Source organism: Sus scrofa, chromosome 15 (assembly GCF_054392235.1).
Source record: "Sus scrofa isolate SSC_HxYL_T2T_F1_AM1 chromosome 15, Sscrofa_HxYL_maternal_Yorkshire_Landrace_v2.0, whole genome shotgun sequence".
In the NCBI taxonomy this organism is placed as follows: Eukaryota; Metazoa; Chordata; class Mammalia; order Artiodactyla; family Suidae; genus Sus; species Sus scrofa.
The window spans coordinates 45,914,961-45,935,917 of record NC_139397.1 but is presented as its reverse complement, the minus strand read 5'-3'; the positions used below and the strand labels follow the sequence as shown (position 1 = coordinate 45,935,917).

The following is a 20,957-nucleotide window of genomic DNA, read 5'->3' as shown; positions in this document are numbered from 1 at the left end:
CTGGCAGGAAAAGGCTGCACACCCCACAGAGAGCCCCTCCCCCTGCCTGAGCCCCCTCCTCTGGACCACGGGTGTAGGCACTGACCTGCCAGGCCTCTCAGACCCCTCTTGGCCTGGTCCTAGGCTGGCCACCCCCTTTTCAGATGGTATCACTTGCTGATGATGAGGGGACACCTCTTCCTCTCTTCCACATTTGGGCTGGATGATATTTGGTCTCTGACCTTATCAACTGATGTTTAAAATATATTTCCAGAGTTCTCAGTGCACTGTTCTCAGGCTTTTCATTTTTTTCTGGATAGTGACATGATTCTCAACCTTTTCCAATGGACACCCCCCCCCAACTTTCTGTTTTGTTGGAGCCCAGCCAACCATTTTGAGATCATACACATCAGCCAACCTTGCATTCCTGATCCTCCAGGAGGTTATTTTCCTTATTTCATTCCTCCAGTGGTACTGCCTTTAAGGTGTTTCATGTACACCCTTAACTATTGTGTATACTTGTGTGTGCATGTGTTGTGATTTTTGCTTTGGTGAGTGACATTATACTACAAATCCTTTTTTGGGGGGGAGGGATTGTGCCCACAGCATGTGGAAGGTCCCAGGCCAGGGACTGAATCTGAGCCACAGCTGTGGCAATGCAGGGTCCTTCAACCCGCTGCTCTGGGCCAGGCATCAGACCCGCACCTCCACAGCCACCTGAGCCACTGAAGGGGGATTCTTAACCCACTGGGCCACAGCTTGAACGCCAATGCTATACATCCTAAGTTCCCTGCTGCTCTCACCCAAGGGCCTGCTTTAAGGCTATTCCTATAGATTTATAGGTCACTCAAATTCAGTGATTTACAAATGATAGGCTGGATCCCAACGGTGGCTCCTGACATCAGTCTGGTGGGGGCATCATCAGCAATGATCAGAAGGAAACCCGCTCCTGGCCTCGGCACCATCCTCCGAGACACCCACATGCTCTGAAAACAAAGCAGAGGAAGAAGCAGCTGTTCCAGCTGAAGCCCAAAGGTAGGAAGATGGGGGAGAGGACCACGTAAATCTGTACCCCCATGGAAAGCACAGGAGCAGAAGCAAGGAAAGCCCAGAGGCCAGAGATGCTAGTACCACTTTTTGGACTGCACGCCTTCTGTCTGGAACTGGACTCAGTGGATCGGGAACACCTCTGCCCATTCTGATCTCCTCGACCACTGTGAGACCCACTTGGCTCGTATCAAAGTGGTCCCTTTGGGGTTTTTGCGCTGGACCTGTGCCATTCTGGATGGACCAGTGCAGGTCTCATTTGTGAAGGCTGAAGGGAACACGGGCACAAGAAATCATCTGCTTTCTAAGCTGAATTTGAAAAAACAAATAAATATAGTATACTAGAAAGTATCAGAGTGCCTCAAACATAAGGAAGGTACATGTTTGCTGAATCTCCTTTCAAAAACAGACAGGTCGCTAGACACAGGAGGCAACTTCCTTTTCTCCAACTATCCTTCCGACCTTGACCTGGAACTCACCTGGGTGTGAGGAGCATATGAACTGGAATTTCTAAGTGGCCTATTTACTTTCCTCAAGGAGGTCAATTTGGACGTGAAGATACTGGTTTACAGAGACGAGAGTGAGAATTCATAGTCTCCCTGGCAGTGTGAAACAGTCAAGTGAAACTCTTAGGCCGAGGCTGGATCCTATGCCAGGATGGCCCACTGTGCCTACACACTAGAGCCACTTGAAGAGCTTTATAAAGAAAAAAAAGGCGGGGGGGGGGGGACGGGAATGAGGTGGGGGATTTGCAGGTCTGTGGCTGTGACTTCTACCTGGAGACCCTGCCCCCGCCTTTGGTTACAGCTTTTCTGGACCAGGACGGACAGCCTGGCCTGGCTCAGGGGATTAAGGATCTGGTGTGGATGTGGCTGCGGCAGAAACTCAGCTGCAGCTCCTATTTGACCCCAAGCCCGGGAACGTCTGTATGCTGCAAGGGTGGTCCGAAAAAAAAAACCCTGCACTTCAAGAATTCTAAATGCACCATTCTCCAGCTCCTACATGTTTTCTGGATAGTTATGTGATTCTCAAGCTTTCCTGTTAAATGACCCCCTCCCCATATTTTTGTTTTGTTAGACCCCAGTGCAGAGCCCAGCCAACTTCTCTGAGATGATACAGGTGGGCATGCTTGCATTCCAGATCCGCCTGGAGTTTATTTTGCTTTGGTCATTCTCCAGGTGGTACTGCCTTTGGAGTGTTTGATGTATATCCTTAGGTATTGTGGATCCTTGTGCGTTTCTACGTGTGTGTGATTTTTGCTTTTTTTTTCCTTTTCCTTTTTGCCTTTTTAGGGCTGCATTGTGGCCTGTGGTGGTTCCCAGGCTAGGGATCCAATTTGAGCTACAGCTGCCGGCCTCCACCACAACCACAGCAACATGGGATCGGAGCCGTGTCTGCAACCTATGCTACAGCTTGAGGCCATGTGGCTCCATAACCCACTGAGCGGAGCTAGGGATTGAACCCGCATCCTCATGGATGCTAGTCGGGTCTGTTTCAAACTAAGCCACAAGGAGAACTCTGATATTTGCTTTTTCATGCATTATGCTATAAATCTTTTTTTCTTTCTCTCCTGCCTCCTTCCTCTCTTCCTCTTTCTTCGGTTTGCTCTTTCGCCCTTTCACTTTCTTCTTTCTTTCACCCAGCCCATGGCACCTGGAATTTCCCAGGTCAGGGATTGAATCTGAGACCCGGCTGTGGCCACACCAGATCCTTAACCCACCATACCAGGTCAGGGATCTGGCCTGCGCACCGATAGCAACCCAAGCTGCTGCAGCCAGATTTTGTGTCACAGTGGGAAGTCAAATGCCATAAACGTCATGTTTCCTATTGTTTTCACTCAACAACATGGTTTAAAGCCATTTCTATTGATTTGTGTATAAATCTAATATAGTGTTTTACACATGTTAGGTTGGGTCCCAATAGTGGCTCTGGAAATCAATTTGGCAGGGGCCTAATCAGCACTGATCAGAAAGAAATACAATAAAACAGAAAACGTCAGAGTGCTTCAAACATAAATAGGGTAAGTGTTGTTTCATGAAACTCTTTTCAATCCCAGGAAGCAAAGTTTGAGGAGTTCCCATTGTGGCTCATCAGCGATGAACCTAACTAGCATTCATGAGGACCCGGGTTGGATCCCTGGCCTGGTTCAGTGGGTTAAGGATCTGGGGTTGCCGTCAGCTCAGGAGTAAGTTGCAGACTTGACTCGTATCTGGTGCTGTGTGGCTGTGGCATTCCCAGCAGCTGCAGCTTTGATCCAACCCTTAGCCTTGGAACATCCATGTTCTGCGGGTGTGGCCTAAAAAGCAAAAAAAAAAAAAAAAAAAAAAAAAGAAAAGAAAGAAACAAGAAAAAGGTTGAAAGTTCAAGTGCGATGCTTCTGCTTGCTTTAGATTTTTCTGCTTTTCACCCACATTAGTAATAAAGACGAGGTGACTTCACAACACCCACCCCCAAGCACCCTGGTGAATCTCTTAATCCATGTGAGTCTGTGAGCAACGCCCTTTATGCTGTGGAAGCCTCCAAGTACAGCACCAATGGAGAAGCCAGAGGACACAACATAGAAATGGCTCAGAGACCAGATGAGGAGGCCTGAATCCTGCAGGTCGTTCCATCAACTTAAAGCACGAAGTGAGAAGCCCGGGAGGGCAGAAGAGAGGCAGCAGCTTCTCACACACACCTGGGATGCAGCGCAAGGGGGCCGGGAGGTATGGAGCACCTGCATCCTGGGTCTGCAGGGCTCCCCTGTCTTGTCTCTCTCTCTCTCTCTGACCTTGGCCTTTTCCAACGAAGGTGAGTTCTAAGGGTGACAGTGGAGGTTTGAGCAAGGGACAGAGGTGACCCAGGGCAAACGCACAGGCTCAGAATCAGAGGACTGGTCGAACTGGTACAGCTGTAACTGCCCATGTAGTCTGACCACGAGCCCTGGGTGTTCTGTGCCAGAGGACTCCAAGGCCAGAATGGACGTCACCAGGAAGCAGCTGCATTCAGATGGTGACTCTTAGGTGACTGGGATTTTATATACCTAGCGTTCTAAAATCATCGTTTGTGCCTCATGAAAAGTGAAAGCATCAGGAAGTTCGCATATTCTTCTCTATATTCAACCAGACCAAACTCCGCTTCAGTTATTTGTGATTATGGTCAGGAGTGCAGCATAGTTTCTCAAGGAGGCTTTTGTTCCAAGCACAGCTGCCATCCTCTGTCTCAAAGCCAAGAGACAAGCTGATGGTAGAAAAAGGCAGCTCTTTTCAAGGGAGGGAAGAGAGGGGATGTTTTCAGGCGGCCTCCAAGGCTGATGACTCTCCTGCTCTCTAGGCGGTGGCTCCAAGGAAGGAGGCACATCCCAGGCCAAGAGAGCAGGCGTGGCTGGAACAGAGGATCCTCACTCAGCTGTGCCTTCAGCAGAGAGGCTGGGGCATTGCCAGGTGGAGTGATTTAGCATCCCGGCCAGGAGGGGGCGCCTGTCCTTCTCCAAATGCTGCGTTCCGATCATCTTGCTCAGCCCTCGGTGGCCAGCAGGTGGCGACGAAACCTGCCCTTGCGGCCTCTTGCCAAGCGCAGGCAGGCGCAGCAGCCCTGCGGTCTTCCCTGCGACCGAAGGCTGTGTTTTTCTCCGGACAGACTGAGGACGTGCCTGTGGGGCTTTGGGACACGGGCCTGGTGGGGCCCCTTGTTCAGAAGAGAAGACCGCCATCTGCGCCCGAGGTGTGCGGAGGTGTCTGCAGACTCTGATCCAGCGCAGAGCCTTCCTTCCCCGCGCCGTCCTCTGTGGTTTCCTCTCCACTTTGTCAGGCGACACCGTAACAGGGCTTATTTTACAGCAGGATGCGGTCTTTAAGGGAATGGGCTTGGTGGGAGGAAGGGCGGGTGGTGGGGCGTCCCAGGCAGGGGCTGTTTTGTGGGGGGAAAGCCTGCACAGATTGTGACCCGGAAACGCATGTGCGATGGTGGAAGGAGGACCCGAGGTACGGGGACCCTGGCGTCCAGCCAGTTGGATGCAGTGGGGACCCGTCACGGAGCCTGGTGAGACACCCAGAATCCCTGGGCGAGAGGGACACGTTTGCAGTTAGGAACTTACTTTCGTTCCTTTCTCCTCCTGTGCCCCCTGAAAGTTGGAGGAATGCCTGTTTTCATTGGCGGCATCCAGAGTGTCTGCTTGGGGCGTTCCCGCTGAGGCGCTGGTATCTGCCAGGCAGAGCAGGTAAAGGACCCTCACGTTCCAACGGCGCCTCGCATTGGACCCCTGCCCTGGAAGCTCCACATGCCTGGGCCGCGGGGTGGCCAAGAAAAGGGGAACCCATAAAATAGAGTGTCTGCTTCCCTTCCTCCTCAAGGGCACGGAACTGTCCCCTTCTTCACGGGTGCAGAAGAGCTTTCCTAACACCCGCGGCATATCACCACAGGGGTAGAATGTCAAAGCAGTAGATAAGTACTGAACATGCAATGGGGCGTCGTTTTCAAACACATTCGTTCTAAGTCTCATCTTTGAAGTCTGTCCAAATCTGAACTGACAAGAAATTACTTTCCTGGATTTCATGGAAATTATCTCTAATATATTTAATAATCACCTCTTACTTGAGCTTGTATCCAAATTCAAATGTCGCCATGCATGTTGGCTTCTCATAACACAGTAACTGTCTTAAGTATTTGTAAATATTGGGTCATTGAAATGTCTTTTGCAGGATTGCCCTGTGACTAGCAGTGTTAAAAATAATACTAGCCAGGCCACTACCAAATTTTTTATAAGAATGTAATAAAAATACTGTGAGTCATTGTAGGAGATACAAACAAGTGTTGTGACTTTTTTAAATACTAGCGGTTGCATACTATGAAGACAGTTTGAGAAGAAATACATTCAAATGTAAACCTTCAGCATATTTAAAAGCCAAAGCAATGACACCTTTTTTTTTTTTTTTTTTTTCTTGCTTTTTTTTCCCCTTAATGGCTGGCCCCTGAGGTCTCTGGAAGTTCCTGGGCCAGGAATTGAATCTGAGCTGAAGCTGGGACCTATGCATGTACCTGTGGCCACACTGGATCCTTTAAGCCACTGTGCCCGGCAGGTGATTGAAGCTGTGACTCTGCAGCGACCTGAGGCACTGCAGTGTGATCCTTAATCCACTGTGCCACAGCAGCAACCCCACAATGGCACCTTTTGGGAAATTAGAGACTTTCATTTCAAATACACTTTCTTCTGATAAATCAAAATACGAAGGCCTTTAGACTCATATTGTATATCTCTATTCAATTGATAAATTAGGACATCTATAATTTTAATTAATCACAACGCCCCTGGGAACTCTTTTGACAGTCTCAAACTGCCTGTTGAAACCACAGTTATCTGAAGAGATCTGATGAGAAGTGACCTACACATTCCAGGGATGATGTCTGTCTGAAATAGGATGTAAGAGACTAGTGTGAGTATTTCTATGTCAGAAAACGGGATGACCTAGATCAAGTAGATCTATTTCTACAAAGACACAGCCTTCAGAGACTGAATCATGCATAAGTGGAGAGTCTGAAGAGACCAGTAATGAGTGAGGAAAGAAAGAATCCAAGTCAGTCTTCCAAGTTTCCCTGCAGAGAAAAGTCCCAGCCAAGGACCAGATGACTTCCAAGGTGAATTTTTTCCAACATTCACAAGAGAATGAGCACTCATCATTCTCAGACTCTCCCCATAAATATAAAAGGCAGATACCCAAAAAATCATTTTAGGAGGCCACCAGATCCTACTATCAGAGCCACACAGAGACACGAGAAGAAAACTATGTGCCCATTCCCTTGATGAGTCAGTGCAAACATCATCAGCAACATACTAGCAAACCCAATGCAGCATCACCTGCAAAGAGTCACATACTGTAATGGAGTGGAATTTATTCCTGGAATAAAATGATGTCTTTTTCTTATATTCCATTTTTCATTGCAAAATAACAGATAGGCCCAATGGAAAGATAAACAAAAGGTTTTGGAATACTTTTATACATTTGAAGTTCGAAGCTCAGCCTGATCAGAGAATGGACTAAAGAGCTAACTCATTATTGCCTACTCTAAATTCTACCCTTAGGGGTATGTGAACTCATGCATCCAGTATGGGAGATGGTAGGGAACACATCAGGTTAGGACTCGAGGGACAGCTAGGAACGATGCAGTCTTAAGTAGAGACGTGGATGGTGGTGGCCGTAGGGCTTCTTTCCTCCCCACTTCTCCTGCTCCAGCCACACATGGGCCCTCAGTTCCCCACCACAGCCGAGCTCCTCCAGCCCAGCATCTGGGTCATTCCTCTTCCCTTTGCCTGGATAACCTTGTCCTGATGCTTCATGTGGCTGGCTCCCTCTTGTCTGTGGGGTTTCACTGTCACTGTCAGCTGTGAGAACAGCCTTTCCCTAGTTCCCTCTCTGAGCAGCCTCCCTGGCCCACCCGTGAGGCTCACCCGCAATGCCCTTCTTCTTTCTGTGTCCTTCTCACCATCTGAAAGGGTCTCTTTCACTTGTGCACTTGCTGACTGTCTGTCCTCCCCCATAGCGTGTCAGCTCCAAGAGGACAGACACTGGGTCTGTCTGGTGGATCCCTCTGTTCCCTGCCCATTCCCTGTAGATTCCTGGGAAAACAGCATTTCAAATAGTCTGATAACTGTCCGTGGAAAAAGGCAGCTCCTTGACTTTATTCTTTCCTGTGTGTGGATAGAAAGGAATTTCTGGTTATCCATCCTGATGCAGCGTGCATCTCTGTGCATGCCCTTGTCTGAGGTGGCCTCTGGAGGTTTTGTTCAGGAATGCCTCCGAAGCAGAAGTCTTGGCTCCATGAGGGTGCAGGAGTGTGTTTCAGGCCCCTTCATCCGCATGGCCACACTGCATTCCAGACGGTCTGAGGGAAGACCCACCAGCAGAGCCACCACCCCTGAATGTGCAGGCTGAGAGACAGGGAGTCTGGAGACCAGCAGAGCCCATGAAACCCCTGGGGATCTGGACACGATGCAGATTGTGCTGCAGGGGTCAGGACTGGGGCCTGAGATGCTGCCTTGCTCACAAGCTCCCCAGAGAATTCCCCAGAGGCTCCATCCTGCCTGCTCTCTCCTGCAGTGTCTGGGCTCCACAGGGATCAGCCCCTGGGCCCCGAGCCTTTGCCCTGCCCACTGCCTCCCAGGCCATCAGCCCCAGCAGGAAAGCCTGTGCTTGTGTCTGGTCTGCTGGCCTCAGGCCCTGTCTCCATGTGGCTCTCAGCCCAGGCTCCAGAATCCCTGATGCCTGTGTGGTTCTCGGGGTTCTGGGTGGGGTTTTCCACTCAGTGTGGAGGAAGCGGTCCCTTCAGTTCCCAGGATGTTCCAAGGCCCTGGGTGAGCTAGTGGACATCGGGGATGACGTTTCCTGCCTGTCCCGTGTCTCCTCATCTTCTGCCCATAGTCCCTCTTGGATCCCATGAAGTCCCCTCCCCCATCATTTCCTGGTCCAGGGGGCTTGGAGGAAGGGGAGCCTGTCTAACACCCCAGTGCAAAGGGGAGCCTATCACCTAGATCGGGCCAGTCCACAGAATTCATCTCTTTGGTTTCGGGAACCTGTTGGAGGGTGGACCTGTGACATGGTCCTGGGAAACCTGTGCCTGGCCTTGGAACAGCGCTCTCGTGGATGAGAAGCTCGGTCCCCTCTGGGGGGCTGCCAGGCCACTTGTGGCTGACTGACCAGAGCGGGAGGCCCCCGTGGAAAGCAGAATGAAGGTCAATCCTGATGTCATCATTTTTGGCCCTGGGTCCAGCTGGACCTGAAGCTGACTGGAGCTCCTTGGGGCTGGGCCACCTGGGAGCTCTCTTGAAAATCGTCAAAGCAAGGCACCAGCTTGCCCTGAGGCTTGTGTGTGACAGTGTGTTCAGCACAAATTCGGGAGGAAGGAAGGCTCCAGAAAGAGGAAGCCCAAGAGAGCACCTGCCCTCCCTCCCACCCACATGTCCCCCCCACCGCCCACGCCCCGGGCTTGTGGGCGCACACAGAGTCCAGGCCAGAAGAGGGGGGATCATGGTGGGGGTGGGGAATGGCAGCCAAGAGAGACGAGGGCGCCTCCAGGTGGATGGCAGGTGTTTCCCCATTACTGGCATCTTGGCCTGTTTCCCAGTTAGCTTGGAAAGAATGAAAACCACAGATGCCTCAGGTGGGCGATAAGGAGCTGTGTGCGAGAGGGAGTCCAAATCAGAAAAGGGCTGTATTTTCACCAAAACCCCAAAGGCCAGGTCACCAGCCCCCTTTTCCTGTCAGTGGCCAGACAGTCAAAGCCACCTTTGGGATGGTTTCCTTGAGGGGAACATCGGAACAGGTCCAGAAACAGAGACCAAGAGGATGAAGGCTCGGGAGAGGCGGAAGGAGGGGGGGAGCCTGCTGAGTCTGTGCCTTGGATACAAGGCTTTCTTGGGGTGGGGGATGAAAGAGGCTGCAGTGAGACAGGCGTGGTGGTTGCACAGCCCTGGGAATGGACTGCAAGCTCCTGAATTGCATGGCATAAAAGACGACACGGTGCAACTTGCAAATTTTATTTCTAAAACATAAAGTAAATTACACCATACATAACATGGAAGAGAAATAGGAAATCAATACACATCCAAAGACAAATGGCGAGAGGGGAAGGAGAGTACATTTCGGGAGGGGGAGAGGGTGAGTGGGGCTTTTGGGGAGCTGCTGGGGAGGGCACTTGCAGGGGCAGAGGGGGCTTTGGGGAAGGTGGTTTTGGAAATTGGCCTGGGGCTCTTGCCTGAGCCAGCTCAGGACTTAGTCTAGGGGCCGCTGGAGCAGGCAGTGCAGGCTCTTCCTGCAGGGCTGCTGCTGGATTCTCCTGTGGCCCTTGGTCTCCTGCAGGAGCCGGAGAACTGTTTTCCTCCAGTGGAGGAAAATGCCCGTCAGTGTCTGGGGCTGGGGCCAGAGAGGCTGCAGGTTCTTCCTGCCCGGGTGGTGTCTTGGCCTCTGGCTGCGGGTCTCCTGCGGGAGCTGTGAGAGGAGAAAAGCGTCCCTGCATGCCTGCCTTGCCATGTGCTCTCCCAAGGAGAGCAGTCTTCCCAGAACCTTCCAGTCCAGTCCCCACCCAGCAGCTTCTGGTGTGCAGTCCACCAGGTGGGTGGCGGGGGTGAGTCTTTGTTCCTGGCCTAGCACCATCCTCTAGGGTCTCCCCGCCGTGTGGCCCAGAACTCAGCTCCCCGCACCCCCACAGGGCCCCTTCCCCATCTTCTCACCTTCAGGCTGGGCCTCAGGGGGGGCCAGGCCATCCAGGGGTCTCAGGCCCAGGTGGTCTCTGTCCTCGGTCTCAGAGCCGGATGTTCTGAGCTCCCTGTGAGCTCGGGAGAGGCCCCTGGGGGGCGGCCTGGGGGGCGTTTCAACTGGAGACCTTCTGCCTTCCTCGCCCAGCTCCTGGCGGGGCTCAGGTGGGGGGCTCTGCAATGAGAGTGAGGGGCAGGGAGCCCGGCCCCAAGGGGTCAGAGCCCTGCGTGGCCATTACCTTCTCTCTGCTTCTTCTGCCCCTTGACTTTCTGCTCCCAGATCAGGTGAGGGCTTGTCTGCTCTGATACAACCCCCACCCCCCTGTGAGGAATGAGACGTCCCACGGAGGCTGGGGGTACAGCTCACACACAGGGCTCAGCCTGACTCTCAATCAGCCGGCTTCGTCCTGGGGTGTGGACATGTCCCAGGGACATCCAACCCCATCAGGCTGCTCTTGCTCGAGGCAGACCCACCCCTCACACCCCCCTCTGCACACAGGCATCCCAGGAGGGGACACGGGGCTACTGTTTGGGATCAGAGAGGTCCCTGCACTGGGCTGGAGCTCCCTCTCCCTGTGTTACCTCTGGGCCCCTGCGGGCAAAGGCCCGAAGGCGTCTGCCCTGGGTGCTGATCCATCGTCTGCTGCTTTCGATGAGGTTTCCTCCTCTGGGCCCTCTCCTGCGGCTTCGGCCTCGGGAGATGGGGGCGCAACAGAGCAAGTCCATCCTTCCTCTGTCCTTTCCTGGAGAAATGGGTGCCTGGCCACCCAGGTTCCAAGTTCTGTTGGGCTCTGTTGCCAGGGAAGTGAGGTCACTTCCTGGGGTCCCCTTCGCCGGGCTTCCTCCTTCCACCAAGCTCCCCAAGGGTACCTCTGGGCTGCTCCAGCTCACCCCCAACCCCATGCCAAGTCTCAGCAGCGTGACACTAACGCAGCACAGCACACAGCCACGATGGGAACTCCTTGAGCGGTTCATTTCTTTGTATTGCCTTCAGCGTCTTTCACCAAGTTCTTTCAGTTTTCCGAATCCGGGTCTTTGACCTGCTGGGTCAGAATGTACTCCCAGGTGTTTTATTTTTGTGAATGTCACTGTCCACGAGGGTGTTGTCTTGATTTCTCAACCTCTTCCTTTCCTAAACTCCTCTGCTGAGAGTTTGTGACGAGGGTGTAGATATGCAAGCAATTTCTTTTTTTAACTCATTGAATTTCACGGCATTTATCATTGTATCATGATCATCACCACCCAATTAGGTAGCATTTCCACCCCAAACCTGCAGCACATCCCCCCACCCCCGCCCTGTCTGCTTTGGAAACCATACGTTTTTCAGAGTCTGGGAGTCAGTATCTGCTCTTCAAAGAAGTTCATTGTGTCCTTTTTTTTAAATTAAAAAATGTTTTCTTGTTAAAGAATGCCAGAACTATTAGAGTAGTAAAAGAAAAGATCGCTGATCACAGATTGCTGTAACAAATACAGCAATAATCAGAACGTTTGAAATACTGCAAGAACGGCCACAGTTGTGACCCAGACACATGAAGTGAGCAAATGACATTGGAAAAACAGCATCCAAAGACTTGATTGATGCAGGGTTGCCACGGAGCTTCAATTTGTAAAAAACTCCATAAAGCAAAGCACGATGAAATGATGTATGCCCCTATTCATAAAATGGGCAATAAAATCATGAAGATAAAAATACCACACATTTGAAAATATCACATTTATAAGTAAGGTTTTCACCTTGGTAATATGTGGGGAGGAGCCTCCATATTTCAGTGAACATTCCATTAAATCTCATACGCAGTGATTCCAGAAAAGTCTAGCAACACACTCTGATACCAATAAATTTTTGGGTGATGCAAATGCACTGGGAAGCTCATATACTTGCCTTTTGAACAACCCTTACATTTGAATGTATTGGGAAGACGGTTGGCTGCCTTTGGGGGAAAATACACCACATGGAGTATTACTTAGCTCTTAATTTATTCTTCTTTCTTTCTTTTCTTTTCTTTTTTTAAATATAGACATGGTAAAACATGCCTCTGGTAAATTTATACATTTTTTTTTTGTCCCTGCCTACAAAACCTCACTGAGAATATGTAGAATATTTTCTTCATTTTCTCGAGGCCATATTAAGTTATAAGATTGTTTTTATTTCCCTGCTTGGGAACAGCTACATTGAAAAGAAAGTCACAAAACTCTACTTCAAAGAGACACATGCACCCGCATGTTCATTGTGGCACTATTCACAAGAGCCAGGACATGGAAACAACCCAAATGTCCATCAACAGATGATTGGATTCAGAAGATGTGGTATATAGTCACAATGGAATACTACTCGGCCATAAAAAGAAGGACATAATGTCATTTGCAGCAACATGGATGGAACGAGAGACTCTCATACTGAGTCAAATGAGTCAGAAAGACAAAGACAAATACCATATGATATCACTTATGACTGGAATCTAATATCCAGCACACATGAACATCTCCACAGAAAAGAAAATCATGGACTTGGAGAAGAGACTTGTGGCTGCCCGACAGGAGAGGGAGGGCGTGGGAGGGATCGGGAGCTTGGGGTTAACAGATACAACTTAGAATAGATTTACAAGGAGATCCTGCTGAGTAGCATTGAGAACTATGTCTAGATGCCCATATTGCAACAGAACAAAGGGTGGGGGAAAAAGGTATACATGTAAGAATAACTTGATCCCCATGCTGTATAGTGGGGGCGGGGGGAAGAAAGAAAGTCTCCTTTTCTAAAATACAAATTCAGAGGATTTATAAAATTTTGTGTCAATGATATGGTGTACGAAAGCAATGCACAGGCAGATTTTTCTGCAACTACCTTTTATTGGAACTACATATGCTCTTTCTCTGATGTTTTCAATACCTTAGTAAAGTTCACCAGTGTTCACATATACGTATGCATTACTATTTAGGTTCTTTTTCATGATGTGTATGAAGCTAGGGCTATGCTTTTCATATTATTATGAAGCCTGGAATTTACTAATATAAATATATGTATACTGGTTGAAAGGATCTACATATAAATATGAGTAGTATATACTTCGTCTCTGTGGAACTGACATGTAAGAACAGCTATTACCTTGAACAATGACACAACTTGCAATAAACAGCCAAGGACAGTGATCCATTTACTAGTGTCGGAATGGGAAAAGCTTTATACTTTCAAGGAAAAATATACAATAAGGTACACATTCATAAGGAATTAACCTGTTTTAGATGATATTTAGAATTACACAAGCATTAACTTATTTTAAGGAATAGATCTTTAAGATACGAACGTACTAGTAACAGTGATGGGAAGATTCAGATGCATTTCCCCAAGTAGCCACCAGATGGCTATATGAGCCCGTTCTTGATTTTGAAGTTTAGTGGTTTCTTTTCTTTCTATACAACTGAAGATTTAAGCAATTCATTATATTTCTTATGGAGTTTGGAAGTAACTGAAGTCTGGTGAAATAATGTATACAAATGCAGTGACATGCACGTGTAATTGTTTCTTCTGATTTTAGCATAAAAATTGAAGACAAATTTTTGAGAATTATCAAATCACAGAACTTTCAATATTTAGCTCTCTTCTAGTCCTAAATCTTAACTGATACATAAAATATTTGCAGCCCTCTATCTTTTGGGCTTTCTTTTCACTGGCAAAATCAAGTGGAAGTGCACTAGTCACAGGAGTCACATGCAGGATTAGGGAAAGGACAACAAAATGACTTGTACAACCACTCCCCAAATAAAAAAATAAGAGGCTTATTTATTTAATAATTCAGGAAATTATACTAATCTAGTGCTGAAGTTTCTACTTTGCTTTCATTCTGTCAGTGTAAAATAGGGAAAGAATAGGCAACATAGAAGGAAGTCTAAAGTATTTTTGCGATTATATCTTAGTATATTTTGCTCTGAATACAATTATCTTTTTTTTTTTGTAGCTGGAAAGGGAGCAGCATTTTAATACAAATACTTTCAAATAATTACAGATACTCTTTAATATTACAAAACCTGAAAAGTTGCAGTTTCTTTTTTTTAAATTACTCAGTGAATTTTCTTACATTTATAGGTGTACAACAATCATCACAACCAAATTTTATAGAAACCTGCAGTACATGCCCTCACCCCCAACCTGTGTCATTTGGAAACCATAAGTTTTCAAAGTCTGCAAGTCACTATCTGTTCTGCAAAGATGTTCGTCATGTCTTTTTGGAGATGCCACACGGAGGTGATAGATAGCATAGGACGCTGTGTCTCACTGTCTGTCTAACTACATTGAGCATGATCCTTTCTAGGTCCATCCATGCTGCTGCCAATGTCATTATTTCTTTCCTTTCTAGTGGCTGAGTCATAGTCTGTTGTGTGTATGTGCCACATCTTCTGTATCCACTCCTGTGTTGATGGACATTTAGGGCATTTCCACGTCTTGGCTATTGTCTATAGTGCTGCAATGAACAATGGAGGACATGTATCTTTTGGAGTCACGGTTCTCTCTGGATAGATGCCCAGGAGTGGGCTTGCTGGATCAAACCATCATTCTGTTTGTAGTTTTCTGAGGAATCTCCATACTCTCTTCCTCAGTGGTTGTACCAATTTACATTCCGACTGACAGTGTTCGCTTTCCTCCACACCCTCTCCAGCATTTATTTGATAATGGCCGTTCCGGCCAGTGTAAGGTGGTGCCTCCTGGAGGTTTTGGTTTGCAGTTCTCTACTGATGAGTGATGTTGAACATCCTTTCATGTGTTCTTTGGCCATCTGTATGTCTTCTTTGGAGAAGTGTCTGTTTAGATCTTCTGCCCATTTTTGGATGCAGTTGTTTGTTGTTGTTTTTTTTTTTTTTTTTTTTTTTTTGGTATGGAGCTGCAGAAGGTGATTATAAATTTTGGAGATGAATCCCTTGTCAGTCAATTCATCTGCACAGATTTTCCCCCATTCTGTGGGTTGTCTTTTCCTTTTGGTTAGGGTTTCCTTGGCTGTGCAGAATTTTTGAAGTTTAATTAAGTCCCATTTGTTTATTTTTGTTTTCACTGTCATTACGCTTAAGAGGTGGATCTGAGAAGAAGTTGCTGTTGTTTCTGTCAGAGAGTATTTGGCCTACAGTTTCCTCTAAGAGTTTGATAGTGTCTGGTCTTATATCTAGGTCTTTAATCCATTTGGAGTTTCTTTTTGTGTATGGTGTTAGGGAGTGTTCTACTTTCATGCTTTTCCATGTGGCTGTCCAGTTTTCCCAGCACCACTTATTGAACAAGCTGTCCGTTCTCCATTGTATATCCTTGCCTCCTTTGTCATAGATGAGTTGGCTGTAGGTGCGTGGGTTTCATTCTGGGCATTCTATCCTGTTCCACTGATCTCTATTTCTTTGTGCCAGTACCCTATGGTTTTGATGACTGTTGCTTTGTAGTATAGTCTGAAGTCTGGGAGGCTGATTCCTTCAGCTCTGTTTTTCTTTTTCAGGATGCCTGTGGCTATTCTGGGTCTTTTGTGCTTCCAAACAAACTTTAAAATATTTTGTTTGAGTTCTGTGAAAAACGTCCTTGGTAATTTGATAGGGATTGCATTAAATCTGTAGATTGCCTTGGGTAGTATAGTCATTTTGATATTAACTCTTCCAGTGCAAGAGCACGGTATGTCTTTCCATGTATTTGTGGCATCCTTGATTTCTTTGATCAGTGTCTTATAGCTTTCAGAATACAGGTCTTTTGTCTCTTTAGGTAGGTTTACTCCTAGGTATTTTATTCTTTTGGATGTGATGGTAAGTGGAGTTGCTTCCCTAATTTCTCTTTCTGATCTTTCACTGTTGGTATATAGAAATGCCATTGATTTCTGTGTATTAATTTTCTATCCTGTCACTTTGCCAAATTCATGGATGAGCTCTAACAGTTTTCTGGTAGAGTCTTAAGGATTCTCTAGGTATACTATCATGTCATCTGCAAATAGGGATAGTTTTACTTCTTCCTTTCCAATTTGGATTCCTTTTATCTCTTTTACTTCTCTGATTGCCCTGGTTAGGACTTCCAAACCTATGTTGAAGAGTAGTGGTGAGAGAGGACATCCTTGTCTTGTTCCTGGTCTCAGTGGGAATTCTTTCAGCTCTTCACCATTGAGAATGATGTTCGCTGTGGGTTTGTCATATATGGCCTTTATTATGTTGAGGTAGGTTCCCGCTATGCCCACTTTCTGAAGGGTTTTTATCAGAAATGGGTGTTGGATTGTGTCAAAGGCTTTTCCCACGTCTGTTGAGAGGATCATATGGTTTTTATTCCTCAGTTTGTTAATGTGGTGTATCACACTGATGGATTTGTGGATATCGAAGAACCCTTGCATCCCTGGGATAAGTCCCACTTGAGCATGACGTGCAATCATTTTAATGTATTGTTGGATGTGCTTTGCTAGTATTTTGTTGAGGATTTTTGCATCGATGTTCATCAGTGAAACTGGCCTGTATTTTTCTTTTTTTGTGGTATCTTTGTCTGGTCTTGGCATCAGGGTGATGGTGGCCTCATAGAATGAGTCCAAAACTCCATATTTGAATATTCTACTGCCTACTTGACATCTTCACATGGATGTCTAATAGGCATATCAACCCCCAAAAATACCTTAGAAAAATTCTTAAATGTCCCTGTCAAACTTCCTCCTCCACACTCAGCCAACCATCTTCTCTATTTCAATAAATGGCATCACCATCCACTCATCGTTTAAGTGAAAAGTTCCAAAACATTGACTTCATCTCAAAAACTTATAGCAAATTAAATTGATGTCTTTCCATCTCAATTGCTACCCATCCCAAGCCAACATCGTCACTTGACTAGTGCAAAAACGTTGCCTACCTGCTTCTATTCTTACCCTACTCTCTCTTACACACACACACACACACACACACACACACACACACCCCTCTTCTACAAGCAGCAATCAGAGTGATCAGAGCTCTCTCTTTTTTTGGCCCTGTTCACGAAATGTGCAGAGTCTCAGGCCAAGGATCAAACCCTAGTCACAGCAGTAACCCAAGCCACAGCCATGACAACACCAAGTCCTTAACTGCAGTGACACCAGGGAACACTTAGATCTCTTAAAACTATTGGTTTCCTACTGAACTTAGAGTAAAATCTAAACTCAGCCTAAACCATTTATATTATATGGTGCAGAATTAATGAAACAGACTTACGAATATTTTTAAAGCGTTTAAAATCCTCAAAGAGAGTTTTCATCATGCCTTAGCAGAAACAAACCCAACTAGTATCCATGAGAATGTAGGTTTCATCCCTGACCTGGCTCAGTGGGTTAAGGATCTGGCATTGCCATGCGCTGAGGTGTAGGTCACAGATGTAGCTTGAACCCCACATTCCTGTGGCTGTGGCATAGGCCGGTAGCTACAGCTCCAATTTGACTGTAGCCTGAGAACTTCCTTATGCCGTGGGTGCGACCCTAAAAAGACAAAGAAAAATCCTCAAGGAAATTAAGGAATGTTGATAATATGCAGCAGAACTAAACAGAAGCAAGAAGAAATGCAGAGTATGACAGAATAATAATTGAAATATGGAACTCTACAAATCAGATAAATAATAGAATGGATGAACCAAAGAATGACTTAGTGAGCTATCAGATCAGGCAGAGGATTGCTGCTGAACGCATCAGGAAAGGATTTTTTTTTTGGTCTTTTTGCCATTCCTTGGGGCGCTCCCGTGGCATATGGAGGTTCCCAGGCTAGGGGTTGAATCAGAGCCGTAGCTGCCAGCTTATGCCAGAGCCACAGCAACACAGGATCTGAGTCAAGTCTGCGACCTACACCACAGCTCACAGCAATGCTGGATCCTTAACACACTGAGCAAGGCCAGGGATCAAATCCGGAACGTCATGGTTCCTAGTTGGATTCGTTAACCACTGAGCCATGACGGGAACTCCAGGAAAGGATGTTTTTTAAAGGAACATACTAAAGTTAACAGATACAGAGAGAAGGTAGAAGGGACAGAATTTATATAACCGAATTCCCAGAGAGAAAAAATAATAGGAACCAAATATTTGAAAAAATAAGCAATAATTTTCCAGAACGGAGGAAAGATCAAAAATCTCAGATCAAAGTGTCTGGAATACAACCTGGCACAAAGTAGACTCCCAACAAGTGAATGTTTGTTAAATGAAAGAATGAATGAACGAGGGAATGAATATGAATCCGAGTGCCAAATAAGGGAGAAAAGGAACTACACCCAGACACACTAGAAACCAAAAAAGGTAAGCAAAACATTCCAAAATCTTCTAGAGAGGAACTGCAGGTCACACACAGGAAAAGAAATCACATCGACGTCAGAACTTCCAAAGATCAACATGAGAGGCAAGAAAACAATAGAGCAATATTTCAAAATGTTAAGGGAAAAGACTTTCAAACCAAAAATCTCTAATCAAATGAAGCTATCATTTAAAAATGAGGGTTTACCAATGATATTTTCAGGTATATAAAGGCCTTCGAATATATACACACAAATAACCTGAAAATTGCTTTCCAGTAGGCACTCAAATAAGAACTAAAATGTATCTATTAGAACATCATGTGATAGGTGGGACTTAGTAAATGACCTGATATACCTAGCGTTTCACATAAAAAGGAAAATTACAGATGAATGCTTGAAGAAGACCCCTAAAAATCCAGAAGTAAAATTCTACAAAACATGAGCATGGCTGCTGGGACACTGCAGGGGTAGGAGGTGGGGTGGAAGAGGCCAGAGGAAAGTGAGAAAGTGGTCAACGTACTTGTCGTATTCGAAGGGAAGAAAGCAGACACCCTGAAATACGTTAAATATATATTTATAAAATTATGACAGTGTGGGAAATGGATGGACATACAATGAAAAGAATGTGAATAATCGCCAATATATGTGTTACTACAATACATTGATTACATTGATTGTAATAAATGAAAATGGATAAACTCTTTCATCCAAAGGGTCTCTGGGGTTGGATAAAAATAAGATTCAGCAATTGACTGCATAAAAGAGACCGAAATAGGATACTAAAATGGTGGACAATAAAAGGATAGGAAGAAGAAGTACCAGGAAGTATAACGCCAGTCCGGCACACAGACTTTTCTTGAGGCCCCATTCAGAAATAATGCAGACCCTTCCTGTGCGGGTGCAGCTCCCCGCCATTGCTGGGCCTATGGATTCCAGGGCTGCCTTAAAGCTCGCACACTAAGGAGTCATCCAGTTTCCTTATGGGACAGGGCTTCGATTTCTCTTTCCTATTATGACGTCGAGTTCTTTTTCCTTTCAGACACCTGCATATTCCTCTTTCTTGCTTTCAAGCTCGGCTGTGTTTTTTAAAATTTTTATTTTTACCGTGCATTTCCATATATGTTATTGAAACAAAGGGAGTGTCCACACTTTGCCATATCGTGCAGATATCCCCAGAACATGCACTTCATTTTTTTAATCTTACTTTCTTCATCTATAATATGGAACGGTAAAGCTCAAAACAATTAGGCTAAAAGAAGCAAATAAAATCATATCCTACCACACATAGGCCTGGGTGCATATAAAATAGTCAAATGCCGCCCTCTAATTTTACCACCAATTTTACATTCTGTCGAAAGACAGTAAAGCTAGGACCAGAAGCATGGAATACAAGTGCCTAACTTTTCTCCAGGTCCAGCTTTCACTGGGCTGCAGTTTTGTTGAGGGTAAAAATGCTTCCTCTAAACCTGTTTTGAGAAAAAATATGGGACTAGTAAAGGACCAAATTATAGCAACAGAATTCAATGATCCCTAAGAGGCATTCGGTTAGGAAGTGACTATCGCTTTCTCTGGGATTCGAGTCTCAAGAGTCTATTCTGAGATCTACCACTGACTTTCTGATTGACATTCATCACATCTCCGTATTTCTGTTCCTTCCTGAGAGGAAATTTAGGCTAGATAACATTGAAGAGCTCCTATTTTCCTAAAAGTCTGCTTCCAGAATAAGAGGTTTAGAACAATTTCACTCCGTTTTATTTTTCTATGAATACAGAAGTGGTAGCTTAAGTTACCGAACAATTATGACATCTTTACTGATGTGTCCCCCATGCAAAAGAGAATAAACCATTAGACATACAGACTAAATATTTCCTATCTTAACAAAGACCAAAAGCTTAGTTACCTCACACCTAAAAAGTACCCTTAAAGTAAAATGGAAAAATCCTCAAGGTAAATGGCCATGCTTCTGGGACATTAAATGGACTCCCCCCTTTACCAAAACCACTTAAAACAATCCAAGTGGAAATGCATCTAAGGAAAAGGTTTGTGCTTGCTTTTATCATGCCTTCCTAAAGCAAGCCTTGGTTGATTTTCACCACAGTGGTTCCTGGTAACTAGTCTATACCATTTTCCCACAAGCATATGATGGTCACATTCCAGACCAAGAAATGAGTATCATAAAAATCACAAATTCAACCAACGACATGAAAAAGATGGAAAACATCCACATACTTTAAAATAAACTGTCTTCCACACCATCCTTAAGACAATATTTCTTCAACTCCTTAAGGAGTTCTTATGGTCTATTGTACACAGCTTCTATAATGAACATGTACTACCTGTGCAATGTGAAAAGACAAATTTTAAAAATAATAAACCAGGTCGGCTTCCACCTGGTTTGCTGGAAGTTCTCCAGTTTCTCCACTGGAGAGCCGCAGGGTTCTGGTTAGAACCCAAGGGGAGAGAATA

The 20,957-nt window shown here is 46.1% G+C and overlaps 1 protein-coding gene across 4 annotated transcripts in view; it reads right to left on the bottom strand.

Moving 5' to 3' along the window:
* The window catches only part of LOC110257058 (uncharacterized), a 52,297-nt gene that overhangs the window by 9,673 nt on the left and 21,667 nt on the right, over positions 1-20,957 (bottom strand). For 2 of the 4 annotated variants that reach the window (XM_021075599.2, XM_084999770.1), the window contains exons 2-4: positions 10,835-11,903; positions 10,229-10,427; positions 9,520-9,986 (exon numbers count right to left, since the gene is read on the bottom strand). The exons of 1 other annotated variant lie outside the window; for it this stretch is intronic. In XM_021075599.2, coding sequence (XP_020931258.2) covers positions 9,541-9,986; positions 10,229-10,427; positions 10,835-11,227 — 1,038 coding nt within the window. In that variant the 5' untranslated portion in view covers positions 11,228-11,903 and the 3' untranslated portion in view covers positions 9,520-9,540. Of the gene's footprint in view, positions 1-9,519; positions 9,987-10,228; positions 10,428-10,834; positions 11,904-20,957 lie in introns of those variants that run through there. One more of the 4 variants, XM_084999771.1, reaches the window with a different exon arrangement.